Source organism: Carettochelys insculpta, chromosome 11 (genome assembly GCF_033958435.1).
Source record: "Carettochelys insculpta isolate YL-2023 chromosome 11, ASM3395843v1, whole genome shotgun sequence".
Classification (NCBI taxonomy): domain Eukaryota; kingdom Metazoa; phylum Chordata; order Testudines; family Carettochelyidae; genus Carettochelys; species Carettochelys insculpta.
In genome coordinates, this window is record NC_134147.1 from 19106292 (window position 1) to 19129566 (window position 23275).

At 55.2% G+C, this 23275-nt stretch overlaps 1 protein-coding gene across 10 annotated transcripts in view; it reads left to right on the forward strand.

Moving 5' to 3' along the window:
- MARK2 (microtubule affinity regulating kinase 2) overlaps positions 1-23275 on the forward strand; it is a 110595-nt gene that overhangs the window by 76248 nt on the left and 11072 nt on the right. For all 10 annotated transcript variants that reach the window (XM_075005915.1, XM_075005906.1, XM_075005909.1 and 7 more), the window contains exons 2-9: positions 11295-11474; positions 14944-14997; positions 21136-21184; positions 21555-21620; positions 21713-21783; positions 22061-22117; positions 22367-22603; positions 23064-23183. In XM_075005915.1, the coding sequence (XP_074862016.1) occupies positions 11295-11474; positions 14944-14997; positions 21136-21184; positions 21555-21620; positions 21713-21783; positions 22061-22117; positions 22367-22603; positions 23064-23183 (834 nt within the window). The remainder of the gene's footprint in view (positions 1-11294; positions 11475-14943; positions 14998-21135; positions 21185-21554; positions 21621-21712; positions 21784-22060; positions 22118-22366; positions 22604-23063; positions 23184-23275) is intronic.

Consider the following 23275-nt stretch of genomic DNA (forward strand, 5'->3'; position numbering starts at 1 on the left):
AAGGTGCAGGTTCATGTCATGCTTTCTGTCAGCTTATCACAGTGAGGTTCTGATGCCAAGGACTCCTGTGGCTGCTCTGACCTTGCGGAGTTGGAATCTGTACAGAGTGGAAAAAGACTGTTGGGTCTGGAGATGGAAGAGATGTGGCTCCTGCCATGATTCCCATTTATACTGGATGATAGGGATATCCAGGTTACGGTAGCAAGTGCTGAGAAGGGAACTGAGATGAACCGTCTCATTCTTCCAGGGGCCAGGTCTCCCCTTAACACCTACAGCTAGCTTCTTGCACCAATGGCTGAAGCATCCAGCAGAGCCCAGTGCCAGACACAGGGTATCAGGCCTGGATCTGATCCCACCTGACATCTCCTTTGCTTTATTTCCTTCTGGTGCAGGAGAACCCAAGTATGTGAGTCTCACTGGCTTTGGCCAGCTGTCTATGGCCATGTCTACACGTGCCCCAAACTTCGAAATGGCCATGCAAATGGCCATTTCGAAGTTTGGGGCACGTGTAGACGTAGCCTATATGTGAGTGTTCCTAGAATGGAGTAGGAACATGTCTTACAGAGAGATCCAGAGAGAGCTCTTTTTTGGATCACACCCAGGCTAGGGATGCTAATGGTTAACCAGTAAGCCTCGCTCTGAATGGATGAGGCTTGCTAGTTATGGTTAACCAGTGGGGGCTGGAGCGGTCTCCCACCCACCCTGGGCAGGGGGCTGCTCCATCGCTGTGGGGCCCACTGCAGGTGGGGGCATTCCAGCCCAGCTGGAGCAGCCTCAGTTCACAGCGGCCCTGGGAACACTGCAGGTGGGGGCTCTCCAGTGGGGCCAGAGCAGCCTCTGTCCATGGCCTCCCCCCAACCCCCATTTAATCACTTAACTGGTCAAACTTAATGTTAAACCAGTTAACTAATTAAATGGGATTTTACATCCCTGGTCCAGGCATGCTCGGGGTAAGCATGGGGGTCTTGCTCCATGCAGGAACTGCTGGGTGAACATCTCTGGCCTAAGCTACACTGGGGGAGGTGGGAGGTGTCAGGCTGGATGGTCACAGTGGTGCATTCAGACCTGAAAATCTCTGCCTGTGTAGGAAGAGGCGACTCTCTCTCCCTTGACATTTCAGATGGGTAGGCGGTCTTTCCCTGCATGCTTGGCATAGCCCCATTGCCCTAGACGCTGGACAGGTTCCCACGGTGCTCTGTGTCCCTAAGAATGTGTGACTTGAAGGAAGAGGGGGAAAGGGTGCAGCATATAAGCAAAGCGATCCAGGGTAGCAAACGTCTCATCAAGAGTGGGGGCCTTTGAGCGGGTGTGTTGAGGCGAGAAGGAAACTGCTAAGGACAGCGGTGGGTGGCTGAGGCTAGCAGGGAAGAGCCGGTGAGGCAGTAGGGGACTTCTGTATTGTGTACGCCGGGCGCTGTCATTCCTCAGGATGCTTTAGCTGTGCATCAGCCTCTGGGGTGTGATGCAGCAGCTGTTATAACAGTTCCCAGCAGAGCTGTACAACAGATTTATGATCATGAAGCGGGACACAGTTCCCAGCAAACTGCAGGGGGATTCAGCATGCAGAGCTAGGTAGGGATTGACTCTCTGCCCCTAGCCTCCCAGAAAGTGGCGGTGCAATCGTCTACTATTGGCAGTCCCGACCTGCTCAGCCGTACCCTTCTTTGGGAAGAGGGCACCTTAGGCAGGGCTTTGTCCTGTACTCTGTGCAAAAGCATTGTGCCAAGAACTGACATGGGGAAGGGTCACCTACAGCCCCCCTGCATTTATCCACCCTAATACCAGCCTGGCCCAGCCCCACGAAGCTTGACACCCTGCAGCCTGTGGAGGCAATGGGCTTCTGGTGCACCTGCTGTCCACGCCTGGAACGGAGAGACTGAGGTTCTTCGGCTTTCCCTCTGCTTGGCATTTCCCCTGCTCTCCTTCCTTGTCAGGGCATGAATTATAGATGAGCAATGCAGCAGCTCTCTGATGCGGTTAGCAGAGTGGCTCACCTGGGAAGGTGGAGTCTGGAGAACCAGGGCCCACAATGTCCTTGAAGAGCCAGACCCAAGCAGTGCAGGAACCCAGAGGAAACGGGGGCGTGGAGCCGTACCTGGCTTCCAAATGCATTGCGGGCAAGGGAACCCCTCCTTTCCACCGGTGTCTTACCTTCCCTGATTAGTATGGCCCTGCTGATAAACAGCTGCGTTCCTGCTCTCTGCAAAACTTTAAGTGCTAGATCATTAGAGGGCAGCGTTGTGTGATCAACGAGGAATTGAGGGGCTTGTATCAGAGTCTGACCCTGCTGCCCTCAGCTTGTGTTGCTGGCTGGTGAGCTGCTCAGAAGTGGCAGCTGAGGAGAATGTTCCCAGCAGATGCAGAGCTGAGACAAGATGCCCTGCCTGCAAGTACCTTTTGAGGAACACTTAATGTGGTTGTTTTGTAAGCCCAGAAGTAACTCTGTACCCAAAGCAAACTTCTCTTCAGTTGATTCTTCTCTTCAGTTGATTGAACTCTACTGTGGGGTAGGAACAGTAGTCAGGTGGGGAGAGTGCTGGATTAAAGATCAGGACAGTTGGGTTCCATTTTTGGTTCATCTACAGACTCCTTATATTTCTTTATATTACCACAGCAGCAAAGAGCTCCTGTCACAGACCAGTACCCCATTGTGCTAGGTGCTGTACAAATGCAACGAAAAGATGATCCCTGCACCAAAGAGTTAAGCTGCCCTTTTGCTTCAGTTTCTCCCACAGGTAAAATGGGGGTAACCCTTTGTTAACCCATCAGAGAAGTGAATTCATAAATGATCATGAGGCTGGTTAGGCCTCAGTTGGAATATTGTGTCCGGTTTTGGGCACCACATTTCAAGAAAGATGTGGAGAAATTGGAGAAGGTCCAGAAAAGAACAACAAGAATGATCAAAGGGCTAGAGAACATGACCTATGAAGAAAGGCTGAAAGAACTGAGCTTGTTTAGTTTGGAAAAAAGAAGATAGCAGTTTTCAGGTATCTAAAAGGGTGTCATGAGGAGGAGGGAGAAAACTTGTTCTTCTTGGCCTCGGAGGATAGAACAAGAAGCAATGGGCTTCAACTGCAGCCAGGGAGGTTTAGGTTGGACATTAGGTAAAAGTCCTTAACTGTCGGGGTGGTTAAACACTGGAATAAATTGCCTAGGGAGGTTGTGGAATCTCCATCGGTGGAAGTATTTAAGAACAGGTTGGATAGATGTCTATCCGGGATGGTCTGGGCAGTACTTGGTCCTGCCATGAGGGCAGGGGGCTGGACTCAATGAGCTCTCAAGATCCCTTCATGTCCTAGTATTCTAGGATTCTATGAGGCATTTGCGTATTACAAAGATACCTGAATGATTAAATTAAAATAATCGCCCCTTCTTCATATGCTGTTCTGAGGTGTTCGAGTTGAGGACTGAGTCTTTGTTCAACACAAAACATAGTGGGGTCCTGTCCGTAAGGGGGGGGCTCCTAGGCATTCCTGCAATAGATGATACTCCTGCTGCCTGTGCCCCCATTAGTTGGGCAGCTCTGTAGGTGAGTCCTGGTGCAAACGAAGAGTGACCTTGTTTGCATTACCACGGTCCTGTTTGAAAGAGGACAGCGTTGAAGTGAGCAGCAAACCTTCCAGCTTGCACCAGCAGCTTCCACTAAGCCTGCTAGTGTGTGACATTGGTGCATGCTGTGCTTCACGCCCTGCAGCCCACACTGCCACACAGCATAGATGTCGCCACAGGCCTCTACCTGCCCCACTGTAGGTGCTTTTGAATGTTTTTATCCAAAGGCCTTGTCATACACAAGGCCTAGCAGTGTGACAGCCCCATTCTCTTTAGAGCAGACCAGCCCTGCTGGTGGAAGTGATGGAATCACAAGGCCTGGTGGGTGAGGCCGATTGGGAAGATCACCCATGTGGTTCCCTTTCTGATGGCTCTGCACTTTGGGAGGCAGGATGGCCCGGGGGGAGGGCACTGGCATAGGACCTCAGACCTGGGTTCTTTTTCCTGCTCTGCCCCGGCTGCCTGGGTGACCTTTGGGCAGGTCACTGCATCTCTCTGTTCCCCATCTGTACAGTGGAGATAACAGCCCTGCTCTGCCTCCAAGGAGGGGTGGGAGGGAAATGCATTGAACTGAGAGGCATCCGGTACTGTGGAGATGGAGGCCATATAAGTACATTCCACAAAGAGACAGTTACAACACTATAAAGGTGCTTCTTACCAGTGCAGCTGTTTTCCAGGTGTTCCCTCTAATTTTTTCCATACCTGTGCAGAATGAATTTTATGTGCACCAGTATAGAGGTGGTAAGTGACACGTTGCCTCCAAATTGGTACACATCACAAAATTCATGTGGTAGGGTTGGAACAGAGGGGTCTGGAGTGTGGCGGGGGGGCATAGGGCTGGGGCAGAGGATTGGGGTGTGGGCTGTAGGGTGGTGCTGGAAACGAGGAGCTTAGGGCTAATGGAGAGGATTCTGATGCCCGGGGGCTGAGAGATTTGTGGAGGCTGACCCAGGACTACCTGCCGCTCTCCCCATCAGCCCATGTTCCCACCCATACACAAACCCCACAGCCCTCTCCCTCAGTTAGCAGCATGTGGGCTGTCGGGAGAGATGTACCTCTCCCTGCCAGGGCAGCTGTAGGCTGGTGGAGGGTTGCCTCTCCTGTATGTGTGCTGACTCCCTTGTATCGGTGTCTACTCCATGGGTGTTCCTGGGCTGAAGCAACCACAGAGAAAAATTAGCCAATACTCAGCACTCACCAACAACAAACTTCCCTTGCTCGCTCCAGGACCTCTTGCCACTGGTGGCCTCACTGATCAATTCCTGCTGCTGCTTCCCAGCACCTCCTGCCTGCCATGCATAGTGGTTTTGTGGCTTGCACGAGGGGCTGGAGCAGAGAGGGGCAACTTCAGGGAAGGTGGGAAGAGGTGGGGGAAGGGGTGAAGTCGGGGTATGTTGTGGGGTGTGTACAAATCAAGCACCCTTGGGTTAAAGAATGAAGTCAGTGCCTATGCCCCCCTAGTTGTGGCAGGTTTGGGGAGTGGGGAGGGGAATCTTTACTCCAACCATGGCAGGGCTGGGGCCGTCTGGGGTTGCAGGAAGAGGCACCTTACCCCCCTGAGGCATGTCCAAGTTGGGGGAGAGGCATCCCTGCTGCAGCTGTGAGGACCTGCACAGCATTTAATAGGCTGCTACGCAGCCATGCAGCTTTGAGGAAACAGAGCAGCACTGTAGTTTCACTTGGGGTTGGGGCGATGGGGCATGACTGGAAGTGAGCAGAACAGATTAATAAAAGTGCAGCTCTGCTGGTACACTGTGTCCACACAAGGAGTTCTTTGTTGGCTAGAACTCTAAACACTGGGACATTGCCAGACAGAAACAGCCTCTACTGAACTGACCCTTCAGAATCATGGTGACCAGATTCACAGCCTTAATTCTGACATTCACGAAATGTGCCCCGAAAGGCCTCCATCTCAGGGCAGGAATCCTGAATCAGAATGGCCCCCACTTACCTTTGCAGGGCTTTGCTTAGAATTTACATTACAGAAATGCCTCAACACCAGCAGGGGTGTGACAGAATCAACCTGTCACGTGTCAAGGAAAATCATGCCTCACCAATCTATTAAAATTCTTTGGAGTCAAAAAAAAGCATGCGGGCAAGGGGAATCCAGTGGATATAGTGTACTTGGATTTTCAGACAGCTTTTGACAAGGTCCTCAACCAAAACTCTAAAGCAAAGTAAATGGGATTAGAGGGAAGGTCCTCTCCTGGACCAGTAATTAGGTTAAAAGGCAGGAAACAAAGGGGAGGGATAAATGATCAATTTTCACAACGGAGAGAGGTTTAAATAGTGGTTTGCCCTGAGATCTGTGCTAGGACCAGTGCTGCTCAATGTATTCATAAATGTTCTTGAAAAAGAGGTAAACAGTGACGTGGCAAAATCCTCCAACGATACAAAATTGCACAAGACAATTTAAGTCCAAAGCAGGCTGCAAAGACTTACAGAGGGATATCACAAAGCTGGATGACTGGGCAACAAAATAGATGAAATTCAGTGTTGATAAATGCAAAGTAATACGCATTGGAACACACAATCCCAATTATGCACACACAGGGATGGGGTCTAATTTAGCTGTTACCAGTCAAGGAAGAGCTCTTGGATTCATTGTGGCTGGTTCCCTGTAAACATGTGCTCAATGTGTGGCAGCAGTCAAAAAGCGAAGAGAATGTTAAGAACCGTTAGGAAAGAAATGCCGCTATATAAATCTGAGGTACGCCCACACCTAGAATCCTGCGTGCAGCATTGCTGGTCGCCCCGTCTCAAAAAAGACGCATTAGAATTGGAAAAGGTAGCAAGGCAAAAATGATTGGGGGATGGAACCAGTTCCAGTTGAGCAGTGGCTGAAAAGCCTACGACTGCTCAGGTTGGAAAGTGGCCAGCTAAAGGGAATATGATAAAGGTATGTAAGGTTATTAGTGGTGTGGAGAAAGTAAATAAGGATGTTATTCACCCCTTTCTATAACCCAGCGTTTCCCAAATGGTGTTCTGCGGAAACCTGGGGTTCAGTGAGAGAATTGCATTATGGTAGCTGGCTCCTCTTTGGCGCCCTACCCTGCCGCTGCTGAAACAGTAGAACTAACTTGAACCTGCCGTTAAACCAACTGAATTTAGTTGCATTATTTCGGCCGTGGCAAGGCAGGGGGCCACAGAGAGCCCCTCGCTTGCCCCACTACTCAAGCGGCCACACCCCTCTGGTGGGTGTGCTTTGGCTAACCCCCGCCAGCGCAACAACTCCACATCAGCCTTCCTGCCACTGGGTGCACATGGCCACCCAGCGTAGGCTCCCCAGATGGGTTAGTCCCAGGAACTGGTTTGGGGCTGAGGCAGGCTGATTCTGGGGGTGGGGGTGGGGGTTGGGAGTCAGGGGTTAAGCCTGGGGGTGGGGGGGCCGGGGTTGGGGCTGAGAGGAGTTAAGCCTGGGTTTGGGGGTCAAAGGGGTTAAGCCTGGGGATGGGGGGAGTTGGGAGCTAAGAGGGCTTAAGCCTGGGGGTGGGTTTGGGGGTCAGAGGGGTTAAGCCTAGGGATGTGGGGGCAGGGTTGGGGCTGAGAGGGGTTATGCCTGGGGGTGGAGGGGCAGATTTGTGGGATAGGGGGTAAAGCCTGGGGTGGGTGGCCGGTTTCAGGGCTGAGGGGGGCAGAGCCTGAGATTGGGGTCTCACAAAATTCTTTCCAGTTTAAAAGGGCTCCATGGCCACATAAAATTGGGGAAAACTGCTATAACCCAAAAGCCAGGGGGCTGACAAACAGAATTACTAGCAAATTAGAAGCAACCAGAAGGAGCTACTTCTTCACACTGTGCATAGTCCATCAGTGCAACCCATTGCCAGGATGTTGTGAAGGCCAAAACTATAACGAGGTTCAAAATTAGATGAATTCCTGGAGGACAGGTCCACCGATGGCCGTTAGCCAAGATGGTCGAGCAGAGCCCACACAGCCTCTGGCTTTCAGAACCTGGACGTGGACAGCAGGGGATGGATCAGTTGATGATTACCTTGTTCTGGTCATTCCCTGGGAAGCACCTGGCGTTGGCCACTGATGGATACTGAGCTAGGTGGGCCTTTGATGTGACCCAGTACAGCCCTTCTTGTGTTTTCTTTTGTTATATTCAACACAGTGCGAGGTGGTCCCTGCCCCACGGAGCTCGCTCTCAGAGTAGGCAAAGGGAGGGGGAACTGAGGCACAGAGGGGATGTGGCTTGTACAGCAGGTCAGTAACAGAACCAAGAACAGAAAACCCGGCGCCCTCAGTTTCCATCCAGTGCCCTGGCTGCTGTAACCCAGCCATGGGACTATGTGAGCATATCGGGAGTTGCCATCATCATCAATGACCGTGGGCTCAGCACCCATTGGTGTCTGATGCCTCTCTCACTATTTCTTTCCATCTTTCCCTATCCAGTGCAGGGTGGCTTAGTTTCTGTAGACTAGTTCTGCACCAAGCTACTACATCATCTATCTGTTCTCTGTGGGGTCTGCCTCTCCTATTCGAATCGTCCGTTATGCCGAATACCAGGGTCTTGATTTTTCGTTCGTCGTTCATTCTGCAAATATGTCCAAATAGTTGTAGCTTCCATTTTATAACCTTCTGCAGCAGGTTCTCTTTCAGCTGTATCTTTCTCTATAATTCCTCACTGGTGACCTTCTGCCCCCGTCCTATTCTCAGGATCTTTCTATAACAACTCCTTTTGAACGCCAATATTCTTCTTTTCGGATCTTTCGTTATCACCCCTGTCTCACATCCATACAACATGCTGCTGAATATACCCGTTTTCAAGACACCCAGCTTCGTTCTTAAGCTAATTGCTTTGCTTTTCCAGATCTTATCCATCGCCTTCAAACTCGCTCTCGTTTTCTCTATTCTAGTCGCTATTTCCTTCTTACAGTCTAGGTCATAGGTTATGTTGCTCCCCAGATACGTGAACTTCTCTACATTTTCTAGTTCAATACCATCCACACTAATCTTCCCTCCTATTTCCTTATCTCCAAATACCATTGTTTTTGTTTTATTGATGTTCATAATCAGTCCGTACAGCTTCTTTTCTTCGTTTAACACCCGCACCGTTTTCTCTAGCTTCTCCTCATGTTCCTCAATGATAACTATATCATCCGCGAACCTCAAGTTGTTAATTCTTTTCCCGTGCACAGATATCCCTTCTACCTCTTCCTTGATCTTGTCCATCACTCTCTCCAGACGTGTGATGAAGATACTTGGCAATATTGGATTTCCTTGTCTCGTACCTCTACTTGTTTTAAACCAACTTCCCAATTCCCGCGTATTCTCACCGCTGCCTCTGCATTATCACTGATATCTTTCAACAACCATATTAGTCTGCTATCCACTCCATATGACTCCAACACCGCCCGGGAGTGGGGGAAGTCATATCTGAACTCCTAGGAATGCTCTGTGAGGCTGGTTTCTAGTGAAGGGGAAAGAAGTCTAGTATTGTGTGGCTGGTAACTCCAGGTCAGGGAAACCTTTGGCTTCTGGGGGCCTATACTGGAAAATACTTAGTTGTGTCACCCCAAAATGTGCTTATTGCTCTGTGAGTGCTAGCTGGGCTGCCTGAGGCTGAGCTGGTAGCTCCCAGGCTGTGGGAGAGCCTGTGGAAGTGTCAGGCCCTGCCACACCCCTTGCGAGTTGCTTAGCAGGATCCATGAATGTGAAGAGGAAATGATCTCCCAGGGTAGTCATGTAATTGATTTACAGAGAGCAAGGGCCGCCTTGCCAGGAACACACCTGCCTGCCCGCCAAAGGGTTAAGTTCGCTTTTGGAGCAGGTGTGCCTTTAGCTTTCTTGGCAGCCTCCTCTGAGCTCTTCCTCCTTTGTACTTGTGTTACATGAAGGCCTGGCTGGACAGGGAACAGGTGTGGCTGTTGGTTTGCAGAGTGTATGGGAGCAGTCCTGCACCTGAACCTCTTCTTTCTTTCATCTCCCCAGCTCTGTTCCTTTTCTGTTTTCCTTTGAAACACTTTGGGTACAAATGTAACGATTCCTGTGTCTGGATTGAGGTGGGTGGGATCAGAGCCAGAGATGGAACCCAGGCATCCCTCATTGGGGTGGGGGTGGGGGTGCTGGGAGTTAGGACTCCTGGCTTCTATACCTAGCTCTAGAAGGGAATTGGGCTTGACTGGGTTAGAGCAAGGGGAGCTAGATGTCAGGACTCCTGGGATCTGTTTGTAGCTCAGCCACCGTCACACTGTGTGACCTTGAGCAAGTCACTGAACCCTCTGTGCCTCAGTTCCCCCTTTGTAAAGTGGAGGTGATATTCATACCAAGTCCGAGACAGGTGGTGGAGCTGAAATTTCACCTACCATGCTAGTAGTGCACAGATGTGACTGGGACTTGGTATTGCCAAACTGCAAAATAGAAGTACGCTTGGCTGAGCCTTTGACGCTTACTAGAGGCACAGCTGTTACTGGGTCATTCGTCTAGCAGAGTAGTGGCAGAATCCATCCCACTTGAATACACACTTGGTGCCTTTAGCCACTGGTCTGTGAAGCCTTACAAGTGTTGGGCTTTAAACTGTGCTCCCCCCAGGAGTCAGGAAGGAAGGTCGCCCACAGTGGGCTGGGTTTACTTTCCCGTCCTGGGTAGAGTGTTACCTAGGAATCCCCACTCTGCTTTGTGCATTACTGGTCTGGCACTGGTGCCAGGATCTCCAGCATAAGGTGTGGTGATTCAGAGCTCTCAAAGCTGGAAGAGCCTGCTAGGTTAACTGGCCTGACTTCCCGTGTATCCCAGACCAGAGTATCCCCCCTCTTCACCCTGGGCTGGGAGCTCCTCAAACAGCAAAACGCTGTGGGGAGGGGGACTTGAGCGCTTCCCTTGTTAGGGGACAGAGGACAACACCTGGGGACTTGCAGGCTTGTTCTCAGTAGCAGAGGGAGCGTCTCTGTCCATGTGTCCCATGACGGCGGGAGAACACTGCTGTTTCCATCTGGCTCTGACCCCTCCACAAAGCAGCATGAAATGCTTTCCAGCAGGGAGCTGCATAGGGGTAGCTGGGGGACTGCTGCATACACCAGCTTCAGCCAGATCCTCAGTGGGCTCTAGTGGCAGTGAAATCTGATCCCTCTCCTCTTCAGCATGTGTGGGGCAGGTGCGCTGGGGCTCCTGCCAGCCCACCCAGTCGAATAGTGTGCTTGCTGCTGGCGCTGTGTGTGCAGGAGGGCTTGGGGTTAGTAGCATGCCGTTCCTTCTGATCTGTGGTGGCGTTGCTTTGGGCCTGGCATCGATCCCATCCTGCGCTGCATCCCCTAGCGCTTGGGTTTGGAAGGGCCTGCATGAATCTGGGGGTGCTTCCTAGTTAGTGCATGCTTAGGTGATGGTCTTTTCATCTTATGCTTCAGAGCACTGACTGGTTCCCAGTAGATACTGGGAAGGAAGCCCTCTCCCAGTGCCACGTGGCTTAGCCTGACGTGCATTGGGCAGCAGCAAAGTCTCTGGAAGTGGGGTTCTGACCCAGTGATGCAGGCTGTGCTGGCTTATCACCGCCCCACCAGGGAGGAAGGGACGGGCCACTGCTGGGTGGAGTATAGGCAAGACCCAAAAAGGTGTAGCCTGTCTTTTGAGGGCTGAGTGCTCTATCCTGCCAGTGAGGGTGAGAAGCTGGAGACCAGAGCAGGCCCCCCCAGAGCACACTGGGTGTGGGGATACCAAGGCCAATTTCGGCACTGGGGCATTGGGGGGGGAGGGATGGCCCTCTGGTGGCTTCTCCCAGCTAAAGCCTTGTGTGTCTGTCTCCCCAGCCGGCACTGGGCCACACCGAGTCCAAGGCCAGCAGTAAATCCAACATGCTGCGAGGCCGCAACTCTGCCACCTCCACGGATGAGCAGCCTCACATCGGGAACTACCGCTTACTCAAGACCATCGGCAAGGGCAACTTCGCCAAGGTCAAGCTGGCGCGCCACGTCCTGACGGGGAAGGAGGTGAGATCTGTCGGGCAGGGAGAAGGGGGCAGTTGGAAAATGTGCAGGGCCAAGCCCACAGGCTCAGATGCAGGGTGCAGGCCAGTAGTGTCTGGCCTTGCTCTGCCCTGCAGTTAGAAAACCCTAGCTGGCCCATGCGGGGCTAGAGGGGCTGTTTAAATGCAGTGTAGCCATTCAGGCTCAGGCTGGAGTCTGGGCTCTAAGCCCCTGTGGGGTGGGAGGGTCCCAGAGCTCCAGTGCCAGCCATCCGTGCCTGTCTGATGTAACCCCTCAGCTCTGACCCTTTGCAAGCCTGTGAAGCCTTCGATCCGGAACAGATGTGTGCCCTCAAAGCTGCTAAGGAACATTCGCTGCCAGGCACCCGCCCAGGCTCCCACCCCCTGGAGCAGATGGCAACAGATGCATCCCAGCACCTGGCTGTGCTGCAGCCACATAAACCATCACAGAGGCAGCTCTGAATCCTAGCCGAAGGGCCAGGCAGGTTTATCCCCACTGCCTTCAAGCCTTGTGGGAATGTGCTAGGAACTGTGCAGCAGAACCCAGCCTTGTCTGCCTGGCCTTCCCATCCTGTCCCTCCATGACAGGCCCTGCTGGCTGGCTGGGGGTGACTAAGCCCTACTGCTCCTGCAGCATCCTCCCCGCCACCAACCCCCGGCTCAAAGGGCTGCCCAGCCTCGGGAAGGGGCCTGGGGCAGAGTGATTAGAAACAAACTAGGCCGAACTGGAGGATGATCAAGAAGTGGGGTCTTCCCTTGGTCGCATGTGGGCAGCTCAGCCGGGCAGTGCCCCATCCCGGGAATCCAGGCAGGTGCCATTGTTTACTTTTCTTGCGTGTGTGCATGCGTGTTCAAGGGGGCTGCGTGTATTTTTCATGGGAACCGAGCGGGCCCCATCCTGCCTTCACCCCCAGAATTCCCACTTCTGGGGCAGGAGACGAACGGTCACATTTTTCCCGGGGGGGGCAAAGAGAACCAAGCAGCGCCTGGCTGGTTTTGCTGCCCCCTGCCCCCAGAACAGCAGCTCTGCTTGGCTGCCTCACCTCAGGGTGAGCGAATGAGGAAGGGCAGCATCAGAGGTGGGCGTTTACCTCTTCAGCCCCCCAGGAGGGTGCAAAATGCCAGAGAGGTGGTGGATCAGCCTGGCAGGTCTGGATTCAGTTTCCCATGGGCTCAGGGACAGCAGCCAAGCTGGCAGGGCTGGGGCAGGGCATCCTGTCCCCGCCCCGGTAGCTCTGTAGGCTGTAAATAAGCCTTGGTGGCAGTGTGGAAATACCGGTTTGTTCACGTGGCCTTGCTGCTGTTTGCACAGGCTGAAGAAGCCAGTTATCTCCAGCCTGAAGCCAGGGCCTCTTTCCCAGCAGCTCTTGTGGCTGACACGGGGCTTGGAGGGCCCCTGTGTTTGCAGCCTGCCCCTTGCCTGTGCTGCAGCACAGAGCTCTGGGTTTGGTGCTCAGCTAACAGCCTACCTCACCTGCCGCCTCCAGTTACCAGAGTAGGATGTGTGTGTGGGACTGCAAGGGCAGGGAGTTTCTCCTCCTTGTTGATGGCCCCAAGCTGGGAAGCCAGGAGGACATGGATCTAGGAGTGGTTGGGGCAGCGCCTCTGGCTCTCAGGCACCCTTCCTCTGCCCCCCAGCATGAGCCCCTCTCCAGACAGGGGCGGGGCATGAGCCAGGTCCACATTGCTGGTCAGCGCTGTGAGATCTAGCTGGACTCTGCCTCATGAGCCATATCCAGGCCTGCGAGGATCCCACACAGGATCGTCCCCAGTACCTTCTAAGTGTCCTGACCCATGGGGCTCCAGCCACTTCCTCTAGGAGACAGTTCCACAGCCCAACAGATCTGGCACCCTGCAGGTCGTGGCCTTCTCTTTGGTCTGTTTCATCCCCTGCATGTCCGATGCATTGTTTGACCCCCTCTACTTTTTTTTTCCACAATACCCTTGATCAGGCAGCTGCTTCCCACATCCAGCCCTGGCTTAGCCTGCTGGTCCTCCAGCCCTGGCCTCTGGGAAAAGTTAAAAGGGCCTGGCAGGGCTGCAGGCTGTGGTGCTAAGGCAGTCAGGCTTCTACAGCTGCACTGGGGTCTTACTATTGTGAGAGTCCCTGGCCCTGAGGAGGGTGGGAGGGGAGGCCACACCGGTACTTGCGATCCGACGGAGGATGAAGCATTGGGCCAGGCTTGAACCCCTTGAAGGCTGAGCCGCTGGAGGGAAAAGGGTTTTGCATTTACACAGGGGGTCCTGGTTGGTTGAAGTGGCAGCAGCCCCTCCTACCCCTGGATCACAGCTCAGGGAGTGATGGCTCCCCTTTGGGAGCCCTGTGTTTTCCTGGCACCCTGGCTGGCAGAGGGCTGCGGTAGCCGTTGGCTTGTGCAGGCTACTTGTAAGCTCCAGTGTGTTTTGCTGTAAAGGCTTTTGCAGTCATAGGGCCCCACAAGGAACTGTTTGAGCAACATCCATTCTCTGCCAAGGCCTTGTGGGCTCCACATTAGCATCCTGACGGAGGGTGATACCTGCCAAGTGAAACTCTTCCATGCTTCTTGCCTTTCCGAGTCCTGGCCACAGGTGGGGGTCTGTCTTGGCACCAGGTTGTCTTAGGTCGATCTGGCTTGTCCCTTGTAAATGGATCAAGGGCTCCATGCAGGGAATTGGTGCAAACTGGGGTGTGTTTATGGACAAAGCCTGGCTAGAAGGGACAGGAGGGACAGTTAAGGGCCTTTCAGGCAATGAAAGACCAGCAGGAGCGAGAGTGCCATCTCTGCGTTGTGGGTTACTGGGCCAGGCCAGCTAATGTCAGCCCAGCTCACTGGTTTCTGCTGCTGGTTTCCACTGCTAATTGCAGCTGCTAGCCTGGCTAGCGCTGTGCCACCTCCCTGACATTAGCCAGCAGGACTGGGCTCTTGAGGTGGCTCTCGAAAGGATCCAAGTTATACAGCACTCCCTGCCTGTCTCCAGGAGCCTTCCACGAGTGTAAGTGTGACCGAGTCACTGCTCCCATCTAAGCTCGCACCCAGTAGGTCCAGGTCCTCCAGCCAGGTTTGGGATCTGAGGGAGGATGCAGCACTGGAACGGGCCTGCTGGCCTCCCCCGGCAGACTGAGCCACCGTAGTGAAAAGGGGTTTGCATTTGCCCAGCGGGTGCTGGTTGGTTGAAGTGGCATCTGACCGCCCTTCCTTGGATACCCCCCAGCCTGTCTGACACTTAGCCCTGCAATCTGTGTTTTCCCAAGGCTGTAAGTTGCCCACTGGCCTGCTGCCATCCCCATGTCGGGCCTGCACAGGCACTTGATGGAGCAGAGACGCATCGTCATTAACCGGGGTGGCAGAGGCAGCAGCAAACAGCCAGCCGGAGGGGTGTTGTGGCCTCCGTCCGTGTTTGTGCCTGCCTGGGATTCTCCCTTGGGCATGTTCTGCTCCAGCACGTCCAACGCTGTGGGAGAGAGAACTCAGCTCCCTTTTCTCCCCATCCAGGTGGCTGTAAAAATCATTGACAAGACGCAGCTCAACTCCTCAAGCTTGCAGAAGGTAAGGGCCCTGCCTCTTGGTGTTCAAACTAGGGGCAAAGCGCTCTGCCAGCAGAAGGTGCTCCAAGCACTGCCTTCAACCTAGCATTCCCCTCCGAAGTAACCAGAGTAAAGTCTGTCATGCTCTGCTCTGAGCCCTGCGCTACCCAGCCAAGTGCCTGCACAGGGCCATGTTGCCAGGGTTCGGTATGCCAACATAACTGGCAAGGCCTGGCATGCCCCTGTGCTAACCATTGGACGTGGGACCCAGGACTCCTGTGCTCTATCCCTGGCTCTGGGAGTGGAGTGTGGGCTGGGGGGTACCTGGGAGCCTGGACTTGTAGGTTCTGTCCACACCTCTGACCTTCTCTGCCTCAGCAGAATGGGAGAGACTAGGGGTTGCTTACCTTCGAGAAGTACTGGCTGAATGACACTACGGAGCCATGTGCCGGGGTCAGTGCTTGCCACTGGGGTGCCCAGTACTCTGCCCTGTGGAGGGCTGGAGTTCAGCCAGCCTTGCCATGACCCCAGGGGTCATCACCAGTCATTACTGGGCTCCTTAGAATGGCATGGCAGGGTGAGCCGAATGCCCACAGGCGCCGAATGTCCCATCCTAGGAGCTGACTCTGCCTGCTACTGCCGGGAAGCTGGCGCGGCCCAGAGAGTGTGCTCGGGCCAGGTCTGCTCCTCTTGCCTGCTTGTCAAGTAACCCTCAGCTCCCTCCTGCCGGAGTCAGGCTCCAAATGGTGGAAGCTATCACTGATCTTCCGCCCGCATAGGTCACCAGAAGGCCATGCGGGAGGAGCAGCACTCTGTGCCCAGACTACTCCATGTCCTGTTTGACTCAGAGCCTGACACCAGCAGCCCTGCTTGGCTTGGCAGCCGCTGATGCAGCCTTGTCAACAGCCTGAGCGGAGCGGCTGAGCTGGCAGCCCCTGCAACTTGCAGGTCATGTGAGTGCCCAGGGAGGGACTGGCCTGGGGCCTGGAGCATGAGGCCTCCTGTATCCCATTCCTCCATGCCAGGATGTGTCTCCTACAGCCACCTTGTTACATCAGTAGCCCCCGCTTCTCCCTGGGGTGTACCTCCCCCCCAAGGTGTAGGTCTCCCTTAGTTTCTTGAAGCCTTCATGCCTCTTCCCAGCACCACCTCCAGTTGTTGTACTGATCCCCCCGGCCATGGGCTGGGTCCTACTGGAGAGGAAGAAGCAGCGTCCTTTGTCAGAGGAGCTCTGTTATGCCAGCCCGAAGTGTAGAGGGGGCTTCTCCCCAGCCAGGCTGAAATAGGGCAGCTGGGAGATGTGCTCAGGTGCCTCGTGCCATGTGACACAGGGCCTGTAGCCTGTCTGATCTGGTCCCATAATGCACTGGGCCAGCTGTGGAGGAATGGTCCCTGCCAGCTCCCGCCCCTGTGGATATTGGTCACTGGATTTTTCAGCTCAGGGCATGAGCATGTGGTGCCTTCCCCCAGGAAACCAGAGCATCCTGCAAAGGAATCCCTCCTCCTCTCGCCTCCCACGAGTCAGCCATAGCAACCATAGCATCCCTGGCAACCAGCAGGGAGCTGCGCCCGCCTCCAGAGCCTGCCTCGGCTGCTCGTGGGCTGCGGGCTGTGCTTTGCGCACATCCTGGGCGGGGGTGTCTCGTGGGTGGGGGTGAGCTCAGCCCTGGGCCATCTGCTCCGGTACCAGCACTGGGTTTAACCCCTACCTGCCCAGTGAACTTCCAAGGCACTTGGTTGTGCTGGGCCCAGCCTCAGCCATCTTGGGGCAGGGCTGAGGCTGGAGGGGATGCTGGAGCTGCCTGTCCTTAGCTCTTCTCACTGGCCCATCTGTTGACTGCCTGATGTTCCCTATGGTGTCCCATAGGGACCTCAGTGATAGTTCAGAGCCCCTCTGCCCCAGGCACAAACGCATGACTGACACCCCAGAGAGGTTACAGCCTAAGCACAAGGCCTCCCGCCTGCCCCCAGGGAGCAGCTGTGTGTAGAGCAGTGGCTTATGGGAGGGGCTGTGTGGCACAGTGGGTAATGCATTAGGCTGCTGGGGCAGTATCTGGGCACATGCAGGCTTTGCTCTGGCGCTCTGAAGACTGCTGCGTCCCTGCTCACGGGCCAGCGCAGGTGGGCCGCCCCGACTGCCTAGCCCCAATGGGGATTGCACCTCTGCAACCACTTAGCGCCAGGGAGGCCAAACTGTGGCTCTTTCGCGGTTAGTGCGTCTCGTGAAGAGCCCACGATGCCCCCCGTTTGCCACCTGCTAGATGGGGAGGGAGCTGCATAGTGGGACTAGGGACTTCTGCCCAGCCCGGAGAAGGGCTTTAGCCAGGCATGCACACAGGGATGAAGCCCTGGTAGGTGCTTCCCCATGGGGCAGGCTGCAGCTCTTGAACTTCTGAAGATGATCATGTGTAGCTCGGAAGGTCAGTAAGTTCAGCCACCCTGACTTAGAGTTTCCACGTGTGGCAGAGCGGAAAACAGCTGAGCCCCTGCTACTTGTTTGGCCCGAGCTGTCCACAAGCCCTTGGCCGTACCGTGGCCACAGATGGAGGTATGGATAACAGGCAGTTGCTGGAGGAAAAGCTTTGGCTGTGAAGCATCAGTAGATCCCCCTGCTAGAGCAGGGAGCTGGCAAATAATGCCTGCAAAGAGGCTCGCGGCTCGCAAAGATGCTTGTCAGCCCCATGGGTAACTAAGGTCTCTAGTGAGCACTGGTTCATCCGTAGCCCGGATTGTCTGGGATTGAGCCCAGATGTCTGGGGAATGTGTTCTAAATTGCCGAGGGCCCGGCTCAGCCGGCGTGAGTGCAGATCTCGGGGCAGTATGTTCTCACCTCAGTGCAGCCAGTGCTTCCTGGCTGGGCTGGAACCCCCGTAGCCAGCTCCTGAGTTTCACACCTGGTCAAACGTCTGCAAACTTGGGGCACTTGTGAATCAGGGGAGTCCAAGGGCATCAGTCTAGGAGCAAATGTTCACCTCTATGCAAGCAGCCGTGGCATCTGAACATCTGGCTGCCAGTTTGCAGTTTGGCTCAGCCTCCAGATGTTGGCTGGGGATGTATTTATAGTTCTCTCCCATGTATGGTCATTAAAGAGCCCACAGACCGTTTAACTGCTGTGGTTTTGGGACATGGGGAGGGTGTGGGATGCGTCTGTGCTGCCAGCTGCAGGAGGGAGGGTTGTCCTGGAAACCAGCTTTGTCACCGTCCTGCCAGGCACCAAAGGGAAGCCGTGATGTGGAAAATAAGGCCTGGGATGGGGCCTCGCTTTGTGTCCAGGCTCCAAGGTGCTTGCCAGGTAAATGCTGCTCATCGTGGGATCCTGTAACCCTTTGGGTTCTTTCCTAGTAGGTGGATAACCCCCCAGTCCCTCTACTTGCTCATGCAGTGGCGAAACTGAGGCACAGCTTTGTCCGTGTCAGGCACCAGGGCAGTGTCCTCCTTTACCATCTAGGAACACATGCCGTGTGCTGGGAGGCAGCTCTGCTGTTGGGGAGTATTTGTAGCTGGTGGCAGGCCCCTGGGGGCAGGGGTGGCGGCGTTCCCATGGGCTGCGAGTGGATCGCATCCAGCCAGGCTTGTCACACAGGCGGGTGAGCAAGGGCCGGAGAAGCCAGAGACTGACCTCAACTTAGCCCAACTTGCAGGCCCCCCGGTAAGGGAAAGCTCTCCCCTTCCTTCCCCACACACCCGGAGGCTGAACTGAGCGAGCAGGGGCCATGAAAGATGGCGAGTGGGCGTCCCTGCGAGCTAAGACGTGAAGGGAAGGAACAGAGGAGAAAGCTCTGGGTTGTGCCTGTGGCTCGTTGCCTTGGTAACGAGGCAAGTGTTAGTCAGATCCCTTGGCATCCTCACCGAGAGACAGCTGGGAGAACAGCGCTGAAGCCAAGGTGTGGACGAGGGCTCAGCCCCCGGCAGAGCTGCGGGGCGGGGGGGGCAGGGAGCGGAATCTGTTTGGGAGGTCAGCCCAAGTCAGAGGTGGGTGGGGGGCAGTTGCGTGTGGAGGGGACACGTAGCCACATACCCCAGCGGGGCTCCCACTGTCCTGCCAGGCCAGGCACTCGGCCCAAGCGTGTTCAGAGGCTGGCAGCATCCAGAGCATTGCTCTCTTCCGAAGCCTGGGAGGTGTCCAGGCACGGCCCAGCACCCATGGGGCCTGGCAGCTTGGCCTCAGCTTGGGGCCCAGGCCGTGGGCTCCCAGTGCTCCCTCTGTGGCCCCACCTATCTGGGGCAGGACCTGGGCCCACACCAGCAAACCCCAGCACGGCAGTGCTGTCAGGGGCTGCGTAAGGCCAGGGAGCAGCTCCAGCCCCTTTCGTCCAAGGGAGAGCTGCTGTGTGGCTCTCAGACACTGCTCCATAACGCGGGATACAGAGGAATTGACCCTTCAGACCCCCACCCGCGCTCACTATCTGCACCCAGAGCATTGACCACCCAGCTGGCTTCCCCCGGGCCCTTTGGGTTACACAGAGCAGCAGCGCAGCTTGACCTGGTGCTCACCCACAGAGCCAGACCCTTCAGGGAGCAAAGGAGGACTCGTGCTGCACCAGTGTTCATGTGCTAAAAGGCAGCCCCGTCCGTGTGGGGCACTAGCCACAAAAGCCGTCTGCTCTGCACGGCACAAGAGGGCCTCCCCCAAGCCCCTGAGCTGGCAGCTGACACTTTCCTGAGGTGGAAGGTGCTGGACGAAGTGGCGTCCCCTGAGACGACTCCAGTTATAGCCCAAGCTCCATCTCCTGCTGATTGTTTTCGTCCTGGGGTCTCCTTATATTCGGGAGCAGGGGCAACACCTTGCATATACCTGGCCATGACCAGCCACCTGAAGGTGAGAGAGTTAATGTACCTCTGCTCTGCATGGATGGGGTACCGTGTGACTCAGGCCCTTCCCGTAACATAGCTGATACCCTCCTGCAGCATGCTGACTGAGGCAGGATCACGACAGCACAGACGTGCAGCTCGGAACTTGGGAGTTCTAAGTCCCAGCTCTGCTGAAGCCTCAGTTTCCGCATCTGTAAAATAGGGATAGTGATCCCACCCTTCTTTGTGAAGCACTTACGGTCTGCAGGTGAGCAGTGCCAGAAGCGTGCTAGGGATTGTTAGCATAACCGTGCTGTGTCCTGTGCCGCCTCTTACAGGTGGCGGGAGGCTCGGTCTCCAGGCCTAATTACCCAGTCTGGTTACACACAAGTGGATTGCGTGGTTGATTAATGGATTACAGTGGCAAGCTCTGTAACTGGAGGCGGGATTCCAACTGGACTCCCGCTTACAGGGATTTCTGTAGTGGCCAAACACACAAAGCCACTGCTGGGAGATCCCCAGGCAGACAGGCTTCTGGGAGTAGTGGCCATCTCAGCTGGTCTCTAGGGTCCTGGGCCTCTGAGGCTGCGTCTACACGTGCACGCTACTTCGAAGTAGCGGCAGTAACTTCGAAATAGCGCCCGTCACGTCTACACGTGTTGGGCGCTATTTCGAAGTTGAAATCGACGTTAGGCGGCGAGACGTCGAAGTCGCTAACCCCATGAGCGGATGGGAATAGCGCCCTACTTCGACGTTCAACATCGAAGTAGGGACGTGTAGACGATCCGCGTCCCGCAACATCGAAATAGCGGGGTCCTCCATGGCGGCCATCAGCTGGGGGGTTGAGAGATACTCTCTCTCCAGCCTTTGCGGGGCTCTGTGGTCACCGTGGGCAGCAGCCCTTAGCCCAGGGCTTCTGGCTGCTGCTGCTGCAGCTGGGGGTCCGTGCTGCATATACAGGGTCTGCAACTAGTTGTTGGCTCTGTGTATCTTGCACTGTTTAATGAAAGTGTGTCTGGGAGGGGCCCTTTAAGGGAGCGGCTTGCTGTTGAGTCCGCCCCGTGACCCTGTCTGCAGCTGTGCCTGGCTCCCTTATTTCGATGTGTGCTACTTTGGCGTGTAGACGTTCCCTCGCTGTGCCTATTTCGATGTTGGGCTGAGCAACGTCGAAGTTGAACATCGACGTTGCCAGCCCTGGAGGACGTGTAGACGTTATTCATCGAAATAGCCTATTTCGATGTCGCAACATCGAAATAAGCTATTTCGAAGTTGGGTGCACGTGTAGACGTAGCCTGAGTGACCCTGGCCTTGGACCGTTGGGCCTCCCTTGCTGATTAACCCCAGCTGCCTACTCTCTGCTTTGTTCCAGCTCTTCCGGGAAGTACGAATAATGAAGGTTTTGAATCATCCCAACATAGGTGAGCCTGTGCCTACAGCTTGACCCCGTGCCATGCTCATGCAAGGGGCACACTCCTGCCACCCCGGGGGGGAATGCGGGCTCTGGCAGGTGAGGGTGAATTCCTCCAGCCGACTCCCACCCTCAGGGGCGGAGAGCTACGTGCCCAGCCCCCAGCAAGCTGCATTTCTTGCTGTTTGCAGTTGTGGCTCTCGACACTGATCCAGGCACTACAGCTGCCATCAGCACTGGAAGCCCAAATGGGCACAGTTCCCATTAATGTCAGCGGGTTTGGCCTTGAGCACCTGTCCGATGACACACCCAGCCAGCTGCACGCCCAGGTCGGGCCAGCTCTGGCAGTGCACCCACTTCCCCTGCTTTGTGTCTTGCAGTTAAATTATTTGAAGTCATAGAGACAGAGAAGACGCTGTACCTCGTCATGGAGTACGCCAGCGGGGGTAGGTGCCAGCCGGGCTGCTGGAGCAAAGGGTTTGGGGCAGGGCTCAGCCCCACACCCTTCTCCATGTAACGTCTCTGTTGCCCCTTGCAGGTGAGGTGTTTGACTACTTAGTAGCCCATGGAAGAATGAAAGAGAAAGAAGCCAGGGCAAAATTTCGACAGGTTAGTTTGGTCCTGTAATGCTGCAGGCCTCTGATGCAGGGGAGCTGGCTATTGGGTGGGCTTTAGCGCTACAGCCCCCGGAGACCTGGCTTCCATCTGCCAAGTTTAGCCTTGTGGAGCTGGAGGCTGCTGCAGGGAATGCTGTTGTCAGTGGAGAAGGCGCTCTCGCCTCTGTAATAGTGCATGGGCTGTGATTGCACCCCTTTCCCCTGCAAAGGCAGCTCTGTCATGAACCCCGTGCCTGCCCCTTACTTTTTGACCTTCTCTTCCCTTCCAGATAGTGTCTGCTGTGCAGTACTGTCACCAGAAGTTCATTGTACATAGAGACTTGAAGGTAAGAGATGCCTTCCAGCAGGGGGTGGGTCAGATCTGCTTTCTGCCCGTCAAGGTGACAATCTCTCTGCCCCCTTTCTCTGGCTGTGGGGCTCGCACACAATTGTGGCAATGCTCCTCCATACTGACCCACAGCCCCCTAATGACTCAGCCCTAGGGATCCCCTGCTGCTGGTGTGCTGTCCTCTCTCCCTACCTGCGAGGAGCTCCCAGGCAGCGGTGACACCTGCCCTATTGCTCCGACCCCGCAGGCCGAGAATCTGCTGCTCGATGCCGACATGAACATTAAAATCGCCGACTTCGGCTTCAGCAACGAGTTCACGTTCGGGAACAAGCTGGACACGTTCTGCGGGAGCCCCCCTTACGCTGCGCCTGAGCTCTTCCAGGGCAAAAAGTACGACGGCCCGGAGGTGGACGTTTGGAGTCTGGGCGTCATCCTCTACACCCTGGTCAGTGGCTCGTTGCCCTTCGACGGGCAGAACCTCAAGGTGAGCGGGAATTGCCCCCTCTGTCCCTGGAGGTTCCCCCGTGAGCACGGGACAGGCCTGTCCTCCTGTCGTGCCTTCAGGGAGCCTGTATACACACGGTGTCCCCCACAGCTGGGGTTGGGAGCCAGGACTCCTGGTCCATTCCCGGATCTACTGGGGAGTGAATAGAGGAGGCGACTGGGACTGGAGGGTTCTGTTTTCCCATGGTGGTAGTGGGGTGGTGTCTGCTGGTAGGGCTGGGAGTCCTGGGTTCTGTCCTTGGCTCCCTGCCTTTTCTGACCGTGGTAGGTTGTTGGTTTGGGATTTTTCCCCATCCCTCTAGTGAGGGGAATCACACCCCACCCCTCTCCTTGCATAACAGCGCTGGGGTTTGTGTGTGAGGTCCTCATCCATGTGCATCCTTGCACCCACCCTGTGAGCTCCCCTCCTCCAGCTACAGTGCCTCGTTCCCCCCTTCCAGGAACTGCGGGAGCGGGTCTTGCGGGGCAAGTACCGGATCCCCTTCTACATGTCCACGGACTGTGAGAACCTGCTGAAGAAATTCCTCATCCTCAACCCTAGCAAGAGAGGCACTTTAGAGGTGATTGAGGGATGGGGGGCCTGCCGGTATATCCCAGGCAAGTCCTGGTACCCCGCCCGCCCTTCCCACTGGACTAGTTGGACTCTTCCCAA